General features: G+C 49.2%; 5 protein-coding genes across 5 annotated transcripts; all 5 read right to left on the bottom strand.

Annotated features, from left to right (window-relative positions):
- Nucleotides 1-40: 40 nt before the first annotated feature.
- On the bottom strand, nucleotides 41-1,114 carry QOR1 (quinone oxidoreductase; the record flags this gene model as incomplete). Its single annotated transcript, XM_064897047.1, has 2 exons — nucleotides 41-222; nucleotides 259-1,114. 2 exons carry the CDS (start codon nucleotides 1,112-1,114, stop codon nucleotides 41-43), a joined length of 1,038 nt encoding a protein of 345 aa, XP_064755997.1.
- Nucleotides 1,115-1,838: 724 nt separating this feature from the next.
- cdc17 (ATP-dependent DNA ligase Cdc17) lies at nucleotides 1,839-4,462 on the bottom strand (the record flags this gene model as incomplete). The annotated part of the gene is made up of 2 exons (XM_064897046.1): nucleotides 1,839-4,386; nucleotides 4,434-4,462. The coding sequence occupies 2 exons, from the start codon at nucleotides 4,460-4,462 to the stop codon at nucleotides 1,839-1,841; spliced, it is 2,577 nt and encodes an 858-aa protein (XP_064755996.1).
- An 817-nt stretch (nucleotides 4,463-5,279) lies between these two features.
- LTR64_002677 (uncharacterized protein) lies at nucleotides 5,280-6,139 on the bottom strand (the record flags this gene model as incomplete). Its single annotated transcript, XM_064897045.1, has 2 exons — nucleotides 5,280-5,908; nucleotides 5,959-6,139. 2 exons carry the CDS (start codon nucleotides 6,137-6,139, stop codon nucleotides 5,280-5,282), a joined length of 810 nt encoding a protein of 269 aa, XP_064755995.1.
- A 3,159-nt stretch (nucleotides 6,140-9,298) lies between these two features.
- On the bottom strand, nucleotides 9,299-12,673 carry LTR64_002676 (uncharacterized protein; the record flags this gene model as incomplete). The annotated part of the gene is made up of 1 exon (XM_064897044.1): nucleotides 9,299-12,673. The coding sequence occupies one exon, from the start codon at nucleotides 12,671-12,673 to the stop codon at nucleotides 9,299-9,301; it is 3,375 nt and encodes a 1,124-aa protein (XP_064755994.1).
- Nucleotides 12,674-13,840: 1,167 nt separating this feature from the next.
- RET3 (Golgi-to-ER vesicle coat component) lies at nucleotides 13,841-14,498 on the bottom strand (the record flags this gene model as incomplete). The annotated part of the gene is made up of 2 exons (XM_064897043.1): nucleotides 13,841-14,084; nucleotides 14,143-14,498. 2 exons carry the CDS (start codon nucleotides 14,496-14,498, stop codon nucleotides 13,841-13,843), a joined length of 600 nt encoding a protein of 199 aa, XP_064755993.1.
- Nucleotides 14,499-14,850: the final 352 nt, after the last annotated feature.

Here is a 14,850-nt window from a genome sequence, read left to right as displayed (position 1 = left end):
CACATGCATCTCTATAGGCGAGCACGAATAACTAGCACTCCTAGACATACTTCGTAACCAACTTCCCTTGGTTCGACCCCTCAAACAACCTCAACCATGTCTTCGGCACATCCTCAAACTTCGTATCAACAACCGTCTCGTTCTCCTCCCCAATCTTAATCTTACCCTCCTTCAACGCTCCAATAAGCTTGCCGACAGTCTCAACCGCTCTATCCAAGTAATCTATAACAATGAAACCCTTAATCTGCAACCTCATACTAATGACATTGAAGTAATTCTTCATCGGCAACGCTGCCTCCCCGTTGTACCCCGTGATCGCACCGCAAGCCGCGATCCGTCCATACCGGCTCATGTTAGCGAGCATATAGTCCAGAATCTGTCCGCCAACATTATCGAAATAGACGTCGACGCCTTCACCGCACGCCTCCTTGAGCTCCTGCTCAAAGTCCTTGCTCTTGTAGTTTAAGCATTTATCGGCGCCGAGACTCTCGACCCAGCGACATTTTTCGTCTGAGCCAGCGATGCCGACGACATAGCTGGCGCCAACGATGTGTTTGGCAATTTGTACGACCATGCTGCCTGTGGCGCCAGCGGCACCACTGACAACGACTCGTTCGCCTTTCTTGGCGCCCACGACCTCGACGAAGCCGTAGTATGCTGTGAGGCCTGTTGATCCCAGGGCGCCGAGGTAGTGCGTGATGCTCAGTCCGCCAGGAAGATCCTGGATTTTCCGTACACCTACCATGGGGTCTTTGACGTCGACGACGGCGTACTCGACCCAGTTGACTGTGCCTTGGATTATGTCGCCTTCGGCGTAATCGTTAGCTTTTGATGCGAGGACCTTTGCTAGACCTCTGGCTCGCATAGGGTCGCCGAGCTTCACGGGTGGGACGTAGAGACGTTTTGGATCGATTTGTGATGGTGGGCTGATCCAGCCGCGCTGAGCTGGATCGTTGGATAGATATAAAGTCTGGACTAGGATTTGACCATCTTGTAGGCTGGGCAGGTCTACGGTCTTCAGGTTGAAGGCACTGTCTGACTGTCCATAGGTCGGTAGGCCTTCAGGGTGGTTAGCGAGGACCCATTGGCGGGATTTGGTAGGGAGAGATGACATTGCAGTTGTTATGCTGGGTTGTGCCAAAGAAGCTGATAGCTGTACACTGCAATCGTGTTGAGGACTGTGAAAGCCAAACTCTTGCGAATAATTTATGAGGATGATTCGGATCGGACGGATCAATTCGTCCGCCTTGAATCTTCCTCGAGGAGTGTCTTGTCAATCGTGGATCTGTTTCAGCTGTTGTCCGGCTAGCGAAATGGGTACGCGACTGCTGTAATACAATCACGACAAGTATAGAGGTTCCGCGTTTGTAGAAGCTAGTGAAATGCTATAATCAGTACGAATAGCTCATACGACATAGAAAACACTCCTTCTTGAGGTTCAACGTAGATGTTGCCATTTTCATACACTTGGCACACGACGCTCGAGTCTTTCTGTTACTTCGTCATGCATGCCTCGTCTTCACCACTTTTTGACCCCGTTGATTCCTCACGATGTTGTCATATGTTTGCGTACCCCACCTTCGTGAATGTCCATAAGTGGAGTGTATTCAGCCAAAGTGTGCACATCGTGAAGTTGGATACTCGTAGGATATTTGCTTGTCTTCGGCAACGATATTCTGCCGAGGTATCTTTTATGTCAGGCGGAATATAAAATTTGACCACCCTATACACATAACAGCTGACAAAGCACATCGGTGAGCATCGTGCCAGGTCAATAGAATATTAATAACTTCTCCCACACAAAAGGTTTTCAACAGGGATGACATTGGCTGATCAGGTCAGTACTCAAAATCATCATCAACACCTTTACCAGCATTAGCCTTGTTGACCACTTCTTGCTTCTTGTACATTTCCACGATTGCACCAGAAGTCGTGGCGTCCTCGGGCTTCTTATCGTCTCTTCGCTGAATGAATCTAGGAAACCGCAAACTAATACCTTGTCCTATTTCGTCGATCGCAGCTCGATAACGTGGACTTAGCGTTAAATCAGCGGTCTTCACTTCCCACACGTATTTTGGTTCGAACCATACATCAGGTTGATGGGCGGTAACAGAGGAGTGACTGTAGAATGGTTTAGGCCTCTCAATGACAATATCCTGCAGTTGATCATGAAGCTCTTCCAGGATGGATTCGCTGAATCCTGTTCCGATGTTGCATACTGTTTCAAAATTCTGCGTCTTGGAGTTGTAGCAAGCCAACATGAAAGCTCCATACCAGTTTGTGCGCTTGCCTTTACCATAGTAGCCTCCAACGACGACAAGATCGATTGAGTCTCCGACACCAGACAGGTAATCTTTCTTGACTTTCAGCCAATTGCGTGAGCGCTTCGAAGGCTCATACCCAGACTCTTCTGTATCAAGCATTTTGACCATGAGACCTTCACAGGAAGCCTTCACAGACTCGTCAAGAAGGGTTTGAATCTCTTCAATGTCTCTTGTATCACCATACTGAGCAAATTGGAATTCACCCTTGACGGGAGTGAACGCTTCGTGCAGCAATTCTCGACGCTCTCGCAGAGTCTTGTTGACCAAAGCCTCTCCATTGTAAAAGAGAAAGTCGAAGGCGAATACACAGACCTTGACAGTAATATCCTGCGTCTTGACGTCTTTCCGCTTTCTGGTCATCAACTGCTGGAACGGAAGCACTTTCTCGGCTTTAGGGTCCCAGGCAACAGCTTCACAATCAAGGACAAAACTCGTGGTTTCTGGTTTAATCCAGGTATTGAGCTTTTCAAGAATGTCAGGATACTTTTTGGAAAGGTCTTCGGAGTTCCTGGAGAAGACTGCGGCAAGACCTTTGGTAGACATTGGGTTCTTGTTGAGATTATCTTTGGCGGCTGGAAATTTGGATTGCTCTTCTGGAGCAACGTAGTGTATCTGAGCTCGCTCACCATCATATTTGTATTCGCAGGTAAAATCTTTGCCTTCAAACCTATCCAGAACTTCAGATATTGACTTGGTCGGCTTGGCCAACATGGGCTTGAGAGGCACACCAGGCTGTAGTTTGCAACTTTCGTGCAAGTTGAAGATACCATATTCAAGCATTGCAGGAATGATAACCTCGTAGGACGGAAGCTCGCTGTAAACAGTCTTCAGGGCAGCCTCTCCCTTGGCCAGTTGATCTGTACTTGAGACTTTGCCCTTCTTTGAGGCTTCGTAGGTAACAACGGCTTGTGCGAGAGCAACAATTACCGTTCTCTCTGCCAACCCGAGTCGAAGCTTGCCTTCCAGAAACCGAACTATGAATTTCGCTTCTGATGGGCCGCCTTTGTCCTTGGTAATGTCAACTGTCTTGCTCGTGGATGATACATCAGCTGATGCCAGAATCTTGTTAATAGCCTTGACTTTCTGATCTTGAGAGCCATGACCCTCCATCTTGGCTATTTCTAGCAAACCTTGGTGCACACCTTTCACAGTAAGTGGCTTGGGCTTGAACATCTGACCTTGCTTGGATTTGCTTTTCGCTGCGACCAAACCAAGATCACCAATCTTACGATGATCGTCCTTGATGACAGCTAGCGATCTGCCGGAGCTTTCTCCAATGGCCTTCATGATCAATGACTCGCCAATGCCTAGCTCGATGCCAGCATAATCAGCTGCCAGTTTGTTCAGCATGAGTTGCACTGTCGGCAGTAGATCGTCGGGAGTGAGGCGGAGGACCTGCTGCAGGAATTGGGAGCAATACGCAGTAATCTGCAATCTTTTCGTTGTCAACTCGATCAGAGAGAAGGTCGTACACAATGCTGCATACGGAACTGGACTGCCAGCCTTCCAATCAGGGTATGGTGTTTGGGTCGTGCTCTGAATGGTGGCCTGGATCTTAGCAACCTGCTTCTTGTTGACTTGCTTTTCTTCCGCCTCGCTTAATGACTCGTCCGCCTCTGATTCAGACTCTGTCTCTTCCCCATCGGGCAAGGGTGTAGATACATCCTCATCTTTCGGAGCCGGCTTTTTAGGTGATACTAACTGCTTAGACGATTTGACGTCCTTCTGCAGAGGTCTCGCTTCGCTGGATGTTATCTTCCTCTTCTTGCTTGCAGGTCTTACATCTTCATCTTCGTCGTCTTCAGTCTCTGGCTCGGGTGGGGAAGATCTTTTGTGGTTGCCATTCTGTTGAGTTGACCTGAGCTGTACCTCGCTTTTTGTGGATGTGGATGTGGCTTTTGTTGTAGCCGCTGAATCCCTAGTACCGGCAATGGGGTTTTCTTCCTGTTGTTCCTTATCTATACCCTGCTGTTTCTTGGGGAGTTTCTTGTCTTTGGGCTTGCTATCGGATGACAAGGCGGACTTTTGGTTCTTCTGCTTATCGCCTGAACCGACAAAGTTTCTAGGCTATGTCAATATTCTGTTTAGGACAATGGAAGAGGCACTGACTTCAACGTAGACTGTCTTCCCTGCGCCATCGTCTTGGTTGCCAAAACCACGAAACGGTTGAAGGTCCAGATTGGTGAGGATCGAGAAGTGTTTGTTTCCGCTGTGCTTTGAAGCGCCCCGATCAGAACTGGACGATGAAGACTCAGCACAAAGGGGCTGATCAGCAGTTTCCTGGTTGCATGAACAGCCAGATTCATATAGGCTATACCTCAAACATCTGATCCTGCCTCAAGGCCTCTACATCCAGCTGGAAGGCGCGACTGCCTCAGACGCGAAAGAGACACGTCAAAGTACAGGCAGGCGCGCGCCATGACCTCATCAATAATGCTTTGCTGCCTTACTTTGTAGGCAGCCGCAGGTAGTCTAACAGGTTGCAATTGGCAGACACGGATCACGATCAGAAGCATAAAGAGGTTGCCCTGGAACACCAGTAGATTTCAGGTTTGCTATGCACGTTGAATACGAAGGAAGGTAGACATCAAACATAGACGCCTTTCGTTTTACCCACGGTTGCCAAATGTCTTGTGATAGGCACAAGTTTATGGTTTTGAATGGTATTGTTTTCAGCTCAAAAGTAAGCCTATTATCATTTATTGGGCTCAACGCCTGTCGCTTACTTCCCAGGGGTATTTCATAAGCCATGCACAGTTCAAAACATAAAGTGAGTTATCACAGAACCCGTCTTGCCCTCCGCCATATACCGTAAGAGCCACACTGCATTCCTGTGTGAGCCGATATGACAGTGTAGCTCATTACAGCTGGCCAGGTTTGGGACTCGAGAAATCCAGCAATTAGACAATGTTGGGTATCGTATGTATTATGAAGAGTGAAATACGTGTCCAATGCTTACAGCATCATAACGGCTGCAAGACCTGCGAGGCCGGCGAAACCGCTGGCGGCCATGGTGGCCATAGGAGCGGCACCTGCGGCAGATGAAGCAGCACTGCCAGCAGCAGAAGTGGCACTTGAGGCGCGGCTGCTTGCTGAAGCGGAAGCAGAAGAGACTGCCGACGAACCGGACGAGGCAGCACTGGCGACGGAGCTCGATGCGTTAGAAGCGGCGCTTGAGGCAGAATCGACAGCTGAGGAGCCAGAAGCTGATGCGTCGCTCGCAGCGCTGCTGGCACCGCTAGCTGCTGCGGTGATAGTGCTGGTGATGGCGCTGCCAGCTGAATCAACACCGGTGGAGATGATACCGAAGACCGTTTGGGAGGCTGACACAAGGCTGGTGATAGTGCTTCCATCAGTGGTGAGTGTAGTGTAGAGACCTTCTGTTGTGAGTGCGGCAGCACCAGTAATTGAGCCTGCGGCGCTGGAGACTCCAGATGAGGCAGCTGAGGCGGCAGAAGAAGCTGCAGAAGAGGCGGAAGAGGCGGCAGACGAGATGGCGGATGAAAAGGACGAGGCCACGGACGACGCGCCTACGACGGCTGAAGTAGCAGCTAGAGAGGATGCAGAAGCAGATGCAGAATTGCCTGGACATATGTTAATGGACTGGGTGCGACGAATCCTTGAAAGCACTCACCACCAGCTGCGAGAGTAGCGCAGTAGTCGTTCAGATAGGCGGTAGCTGCAGCAAAATCCGTACCAGCTGGGCACGACTGGGCACTGCAATCTCTGACGCCGTATCCAAAGTTGGCATTGCCGCATAGGCAGTTCGCATCGGTTGGTGAGGTGCAACCTAAGGATTGAGAGAGACTGAGCATATTGGTGATGCAAGTTTGCTAGGACAGTCAGTCAAGCGTCCATTGTAGTTGAGATTTTGACCTACGATGCATGGTGGGAGGCCACTCAGGTTGGGAACTGTCTGAGCCTGAACGGCGACCAGAAGAGCTGCGGCTACGACATAGGTCTTCATCTTGCTTGTGGTTGTGAGGTGATCTTGAGATGCTCTAGGTACGATGTTCAGGTAACTTTGGGAGCGTAGGTGAAGGACTCAATAAGAGGCAGCAAGTGAGTGGGTTGATCGGATTGATTGTTTATGTGCAGCGGGAGAAGGAAAAAGTTGGGTTGAACAAGAAAGAGGTTGGATATGTATGGGAAAATTAGTATTTGACAGGCACGGGTAGCGCAGCCAGTAGTGAGCGACAAGCCTCACATCATGGCAGGTGCAGACCCACTTTTGCTTTTCCATTTCCACTTCTACGTCTTACCTTCACCGTATGTGTTCACAAAAGTCAATCTTACTCGCCCTCCTTGTGGCTCATGAACAGCACCAACAGAAAGTGAAATCTTGATGGAACACAAACAGCGAAACGTCAAACAATGCAAGGACCAACCGATCTCCAAGCTACTGCCAAAACCCGGCACTATCGGCTAGGACAGGGGTGCTATAACCGCACTAACCAACACCGTACCTGATTTCTGTTCGAGCGCTGGCCAACCACAACACACCTCGGCCTTTTCCAATCTCCTGCCTGAATAAGTTGACTTACTTGCACAGGTGGACACTTGTGAAAAGTGCCTGGAGAACAGTATGTGTGATGGTGCAACACTAGCCACAATCTATGCTGTCATGCCCGAGCCACTTCACTTTTTCCTCAGTCTCCAGTGAAGGAGTTCTGATGAAAGAAAAAATCATGCAGTGCAAGCAAGAGCCACAAGCTTTGACTCAATGAGACCGTTGGTCCCACTGGAAGAAAACCAATCGAATCGTCCTGGAAACCGGGAAGGCGATCCGGCAGCTTCTAGTGACCAACAACACATTTATAGTTCGGTTTGTATGACATTAAGAACCGGTTACAGCGTCAGCTTCTTTAAGTTCTTATGCCTAACAATCGCAATCCGATGACATAAAGTCTAGACACAGGCACGATCTTCAAGGTGAATGAATACCTTGTTACATCAGACTTTTAAGCCCGAGCAGGTTCGTGGTATTTTACTCGACTATCACAGTAGAGTCACAGGTTCCTCCTACTCACGACGTCTATACCACAATCAGAGAAGGTCCCGCGATCATCGGGCCGGTTTTACTGACACAAGTACAACACTAGGTCTCACAAAAAGGCCGTTTGCATGGAAACTGGCTGTAATCATGAACCGCTTACCTTGATGACTTGGTTGTTTTCTTTCTGAAACGTCTGAGGTCATCGCCCTCCACCCTGAACTGCGTTCTTGGTCCACGCGATAACCGAAATCCTGCCAGCTGGCCCGTCGAGATGGTCAACCTGGCATGACTTTCCGAGGATCCAGCATGATGCAAACACTCTCCACTGCTGCAAGGTTAGTTACCCAGTACACAACAATCATGTCGAAGTCAATGTCGAAAAATGCCCAACGCGTTCACGATGCAACAGTCTTGTGCTATTCAGCTGCGTCGTCACCATGCTAACAGTTTTCTTCTTAGCTGAACGTGTCACGGTTAGCTGAGATTGCGACAGTCGACGCGTCTAGATCTGCAAACACTTCCAATTTGCGATTGTGGCTGGACGTTCTCCAAATTTCGCTTGCTCGGGCTTGGCAAGTTTGTGTGTGGCAGTGTCGATGCCCCTGACTTCTTCGTGTTCGAAGTTCGTGCTTCGCCAGCACTCCCGACTTCTGCTATTGGTTGCCAATGCACGTCGCCGTTTGCAGGGAGGCAAGAATCGTGTTGCTCCTCTACAGGTTCATCGCTTCTCATGCAGCGTTCCTGATTGCAAGCTTACCATACAAACTAGCAGCCTACACTCTCAATTGGTTTCTCAAGCAGCCAGAGAAGTTGCTAAGTGCAGGCGTTGGCCTATTCGAAACGCAGAGCGCAGTCCGAAAATATCCAAATCGCGGATAACTGCAAGGAATGGCACGCAATATGCAACTCGCGTTGTTGCAGACAACCCTTGCCTCTTTATTGGTGTTCATAATATTTACAGAAGTGACCATGATGTGAGGATGCTCCACGAATTGCAATCAACATGCGTAAACAGTCCCGAGGCAGGGAGAAGCCATATGCCGTCCTATCCTGCTGCTCACTTCAGTGACATCTGGACCTAACTACAAGAACCTCGGGTGACATATTCACCTTCGTCAACGTGGATGTTGAAGAGTAAGCCCCTGAACTTATTCATAAGATACCCTAGTCAGCGACGCATCGATTTCTTAGCATTTTCAACGCGTCATCTCCAGTAGAACCGACTATAATACTCAGCGACTTCGAACACTCATAAGTAGTAAACACGAGCACTTTCCCTTTGGCTCAAAGAAACTAAATAAATGACACGACAACCAATGACTCTGTCTATTTCTTGACCTAAACGCTATCGAATCCCGTACTTGCCCTTGTCGTTCTCCCATCAGTAAGAGCTTCCCAAGAGCGATGCCAGAAAACTGCACACACTATTACTAAAGTTCTTTCCGAGCAGAATAATGGTATCGCTCAACCAAGTCCTATAACCTTCCATATACGGTAACTAGCACGAAGTTCATCTCCTAAATCCCACATTTCCGAAGGTCTTTGAAAGGACTTCAAAGTGTCCTTCGAATTTCCCTGTAAAGTAACGTCACTAGCGGACACACCAAATGTTCTTTTGAGCAGAGTAGTATCGTCGCTTAATTGAGATCGCTTACCTTCCGTGAATGGCAATTAGCAGGAAGTTCGTCTGCCAAAGGCACATTTTCGAAGGACTTTTGAAAACTTTGGAGACACTTTGAGGTGTCCTCTGATTGGTGAGTTGGTTGATTCTCATCGATCATCATGATTTCGTGCTGGCATTCATTTCCTCTCTCTGTCGACTGTGGCAGGTGATCGATTGGTTCTCAAAACAAGTGTTTAATTACTAGTAGTTGAATAGGCCAAGTAGTATTGAGACGACAAGTATACAACTGTTAACTATACCGAGTATACTACAATTCTATTTCACTGCACTTTAGCACAACGACAAAACCCCATTCTACCTCTTACTTCCCTTCCCACCCCTCGACTTGCCGTACGTCTTACCACTCTTCGCCGCTCCTCCACCAATGACCGCGCCGGCCCCTCCACCCATCATAACCCTAACACCTTTCACTGGTAAGACACCAACGATCTCCTCAACTCTCCATTGCTTGATCAAATCCACTTCCCTACTCCATACCCTCTCTTTATCCATGTTCTTCTCATCAACCACCTTCGGCCCTTTATTGCCGAGACCGGACCAGATACCGACTAGCTCCTTTAGCGCCTTGCCCTTCTTCATGTTTCCTGGTTGAAGTTTGGCTTTGTATTTACATCTTCCCAATGCAGTCCATGGTGCGACTACTGGGATAGCAGCAACGAGTTCATCGCCTGGTTCGGGATGTGGCACTAGGAGATCGATGTTCAAAAGCTCCTGCATCTCGACTGCGGCCTGCTCCGCGTTGTCGCCATCTTCATCGTCCTCGATCGCGTCTTCTCCGTTCTGGGCCTGCTTAGCGAGCTTCTCTTGTCTGGCTTTCTCTTGGTCCGCAGCTTTCTGGTGTTGCGCCCTTCTTCTTTCTTTTTCGTGTTCTAGTTTGGCTTGACGGGCGACTTTGGCTTCTTCCTCGGCCTCTTTGCGCTGCTGTGCTTTGGTGGTTCCAAGTAGTTCTGCGGCTAGAGCGCGATCTTCGTCGTCTTGGAGGGCATATTTGGCTTGTCGACGTTTGGCAGCTTTGGTGTTGGCGCCACGCTTCGGTTGTGGGGGCTTTTGTTTTTGTTTTGTCGGTGGGTGGAGCGGCTTCATGCGGGACGATTCAGCGTCTGAAGTGGCTTGTGTAGTGGGTTGTGTTGGAGGTTCAGATTGTTCTTGTGATTTTTCTTCTTCTGCGCCTTCCTCCTCTTCATCGGCAGTTTCTGCTGCTGAATGAATCTGCGAAGTGTCGGTACCTCTTTGATCTTGTTCGTCGTCGGTCCTTTCAACCTCGACTGTCTGCTCAGGCTCCTCATCGTCCTGTTTAGCACGCGACTGCAATGGATTCGAACGGTGTTTTATCTCTCGATGCTCATCGTCATGCTCGTCTGACGCATCAGAATCGCTGTCTGAATGATCACCATCAGCAGCCTCATCGTCCTCCCTGACTTCTCCCTCTGCATCCTGAGCAGCATCCTCGACATCAGGCACTGCCTCATGATCTTCGTACTCATCATCACCGTCATCCTCAATGTTGAGTCCTCTTGCATCCTCGGCCAATGCCTCTGCCTCACCAGTCATCATGCTTTCAGTCCTCAACAATCTGTTCTTTCCATGGTTGGCCCTGCTAGATTCGCTAATGAGCCAATAGCATCCAAATCCAAGTAGTAGTTGACTAGGAGGTAGAAAGTTCTTCTGACCACGAATGACGAAGCCTCCAGTGGTAAGATATTCTCCGGTTGGTGCCGTCTTCGATACTTGATCAGAGTTCACCCACCATGCTGCCATGACTGCTTTGCTGTCCCATGCTGAAGAAGAGCATACCGAGAGTGCACCAGCTTGAGATAGGGTGGAAGGAGGTATCGGTGCATCGGGTGTTTGAGCATTATTCTTGATGATCACACTGCTAGCACCATGCAAGTCAGCGTGAACATAGATATCGCCTCTTTTCAAATAGCGTCTGTATAGCAGTTCGTTCTGCTGCGCATCTTTACCACCAAGAACAAGATAACCGTCCGATGAGATGAAGTAGAGGAACTTCTCAAACCAGAAAGGTTTCCGAGTGGCCCGTAACGTTTGCGTTTCCTGCTTCAAGCCTTTCTTCAGATCAGCTTGCGTTTTCTTCTCCATGCTCTTCAGTGCTTTCTCGCTTGCTGCGACGGTTTTAGTTTCTTTTTGAGCAGCTGTCTTCTTTTGGTCGTAGTATTGGCGGGCATTGGCCCAAGGCGTCTGGGCTAGGTCCACGTCAATGGCCAGTCTCTTCTCTTTCTCCGCCGGCATCTTTGCTTTGGCAAATTCATCCTCAGAATCCTCTTCGCTTTCTGTTCGATCTGCCTCATCATCACTTTCGTCCTCTTGCATACCAGGCTCGTCGAGTAGCAGTGTAACAGTGTTCTCATACAACTTCAGAGGTAGCTTGATCATTTGAGCAACCACATTATGCCTTCTTTGCTCGTTCTCGATTAACTTGCCAATATCCACCCAGTCCATTCCCTGACCAACGAGACCATTGACAGCAGCACAAGCCTCTTCAACTCTATGTGTATTTGCCTCGATGGCCTGAGCTTTACGTATGTGCAATTCCTGGACCTGTTGCAGACCAGCTAATCGCTTCTCATGTTCGGTCTTGGCTGACTCGAGCTTCTTGCGGGCAGCTTCTTCGCGCTCGGTGAGGCGGGAGGATAGTTTCTGCGATTCTAAGGAAGAGTAAAACTCATCGACGGTACGATTGAAGCCTTGAAATTCGAGCACCTTTGTGCCAGGTTTATCTTGAAATTGTGCAGGAAGGAAAGGATGAAAGTCGTCATAGAGGAGGTCATCCCTGGCAGTGTCCTCGGTCATTGTACCTTCAGCAGACGGTTCATCTGTTCTCGCCTGCTTCACCTTTGCTATTATGTAGCCCTTCTTTTCAGCGGCACTGTCAAAACTGCGGAATATTTCCCCCGCTTGGTTCATGGCAGTCTCAATCTTGGCCAGGATGTCTTGACTCTGCAGTACATCGTCCAGTTTTGTAGCAGAGTCTATGCCTTGGTTCGTAAAGACATGTTCGAGTAGATGAGGTGGAAACTCCGGGAAGCCAAGGCTCAATGCTTTCCTCAAATCGTCACCTCCTTTATGTCTCTTTGCTTTCTTGCCTCCAGTCTCTTGCGCAGACTTGAATTTGGCAGCTTGTTTTTCAACTGTCTCTCTTATCCGCTCAGTCGTGACGGGTGGTATACCATTGTAGTTTTGCTTCGAGTCTAGCACATATTTCGACCCGAGTTTGACATCGACCGCCTCATCACCTTCGCTGACCTGCCTCAGCAGTGCTAGAACTGTAAGATCGGCATCTGTAAGGATGATGTTTCCTGCTGCAAAGAACTCGAGGAACAGTCTATACTGGCCATCGGAGAACTTGATTTCTATCACTCTGTCTGTGCCGATTTGTGATACGCTCGTGATACGTCTGCTCTTCAAGTACTTTCGTAACCTAGTAACAAACTGGCTAGGTGCACTGGCAGCAGTGCGGGAGAAGGAAGTGAGGTGAGTCCGAAAGCCGCTATCAACCAAGAGCTGCTGCTTGGCTCCAGGCTTTGCACATTTGAACAAGAATATGCGGGAGGAAAGGTCGTAGATATTGGAGACTCGAAGCGTCACAAGAGCCGTACTCAGTTCGGCAGCGATGACCTTGACGTCCAGCGAAGAGAATCGCTGCTTCATCTTTGCTGGAGGGTATGCAGCAGAGTCAGAAAGAAGAGTAGGGATGTGTAGATCTGGACAACAATAGAGTACTGAACTGGCACTCTAGCAATCGCCGACTGGAATTTCCTGTCGCGCTTGCTTGCATGACGTACAAACGCCTCTACTATCGAGGGGTCTCAAGCCTGAACTTCCAGGCATCAGCTAACGTTCGGGCAGGCAGTAGAGTGCACAAAGTGATCAACTGTTGCCAACCACGTTCTGTAACATGCACAAGACAAGCAAACGAAAAACAAGAATTGTTCACTACTGTAGTCGCTGAGAGTAGGATGTATGTATCAAGGAAAGAGGCTTGATACAGCCATGCAGCGATTCCGTAACAGGTTCAGCATCCTCTTCACATAAACAAGTGATCATTTTGACGGGCAGATGAGTTAGGGCTTGGAAAATGGAGTTCGTCCCCAACTACCACATTAGGAAAGTGGAAGAACCCGGACGGGTTATGGGCAGCAGCCAAGCATATCTTCTCACAAATGGCAATGTATGGTCTTCCCTCCACGTCAATCGACCAGGGAGATGCCTATAATCTGTCTACCCCGTCCCGTGGCTAGCCTCGGCCGACAATCAAATGTCAATACACGCTTGCTCACGACAAGGTGACTCCAAATCGGATGCCTACCAGGCTGAGAGCTGAGGCGGTGCGGATGCCCTGCTTACCATCGTGTATTTCTTCGTGCAGAAATCAGTACGTCAAATTGTGGTTGACCAGAGAGAAGTAGGTTACGAATCCCTTTTCACTTTGAGGTGCCTCTAATGGTCCAGCTCCAGCTCTCCAGAGCATATTCCAAATCAATGCGTTTTCGAACAGATGCTCATGCTTGAGCAACTGCCCGGCCACTGGTGAGCTGGTGTGTCGAAGCTAGGCATGGCCTTGTTGTGGGGAGACTCCGTTCATTGGCCTTTGCACCGCGCTGTTGTCCTCGGTATTCTTCAATTCTCCTAAAATGCAGTGACTGTCACGTCTTCTCCTTGCATGCGCGCCATATTGGATACGTTCAACTCCGTAACCGCCTGCCTCTTTTGTGGTGTTCAATTCTGACAGCTCGTAAACCATGCGAAGATCCGTACTCCAGCAGTGAAACACTCCCATATTCTTTACATGGCCTCGACTCGTCGCTGTTTAGTCTTTCACAGATTCCTCCTCACAAACTCAATACCCTGCTTCTTGCCAAACTCCCATAAATTCTGAATACCCTGCTCGCTCAAATCAATATTCTTCATGTTCGGCGCATCCGCTGCAGGCGCCTTGCTGACTCTGCTCGCGACAATGACTGGATCTGTTTCCAGGACGATGCCGTCGTCCACGATCTCGTCAATAGCCAGCGTAACGAGGTCGTAGTTGTCGTGTATCGTGCGCTTGTCGGTGCTGTTCCTGTGGATTCTGTTAGTACACAATACCGTCTTCAGGGATCTAAACTGGAAGTACATACTTCAACAACAAAGACAAACTATCCCTCAGGGCCAGCACAACATTATACAGCAAGATCTCGTTCTCGTGCATGTCCCCCACAACGTATAGCATCACATCGCTCTCCATCTTGAACACTACAACCTTGTTGTCGTAGAGTATAACATCACTCGTCTGCTTGGCTGTCTTCTCTAACAGGCCCTTCTCGAATGCTTTCTGTTCTTTGAGAGTTCGGTAGGATTGCGTTGGCGTTGGGAACGTAGCGGATGTGTGTGGTGGTTCGTAGTATTTGGTGAATATCCGGGCGTTCTCTGGGACGCCGTCTGCGGCCAGGATGAGGATCGCGTTTATGCTGTGGAGGGACATATTGGGCGCCATGATGGGCTGGTTGTGCGGTGAGGGAGATCGTAGCAGAAGGGGAAAACTGTGTAGTGAATTGGACCGAGAGGAGACGTATGAACGGAGTCCAGTAGGTGGTGTATCGAGGTTCTGAAACGTTTAGGTGTTCGTTAGTTCACATGCCATCCTGAAAGGTTCGGGGAGCCATGCCTCCCGCGGGTGTGCTTGGCAGGAGCTGGTCAGTCACAGTGACTACAATATGCATTCGGAGGTTTTTAAAACAGCAAGGTCACTGCGAAATCACGAGGAGGGAAGCACAGCTTCGATCGGGCAATGTATTTCTATGAAAGGGTTGCAGAGCACACTATGGGTCGTGATTTACGCCTCCCAG

This window comes from Lithohypha guttulata (genome assembly GCF_036872675.1).
Source record: "Lithohypha guttulata strain CCFEE 5908 chromosome Unknown scaffold_2, whole genome shotgun sequence".
Taxonomy (NCBI): domain Eukaryota; kingdom Fungi; phylum Ascomycota; class Eurotiomycetes; order Chaetothyriales; family Trichomeriaceae; genus Lithohypha; species Lithohypha guttulata.
This window is presented reverse-complemented; position numbering and strand designations above follow the sequence as displayed.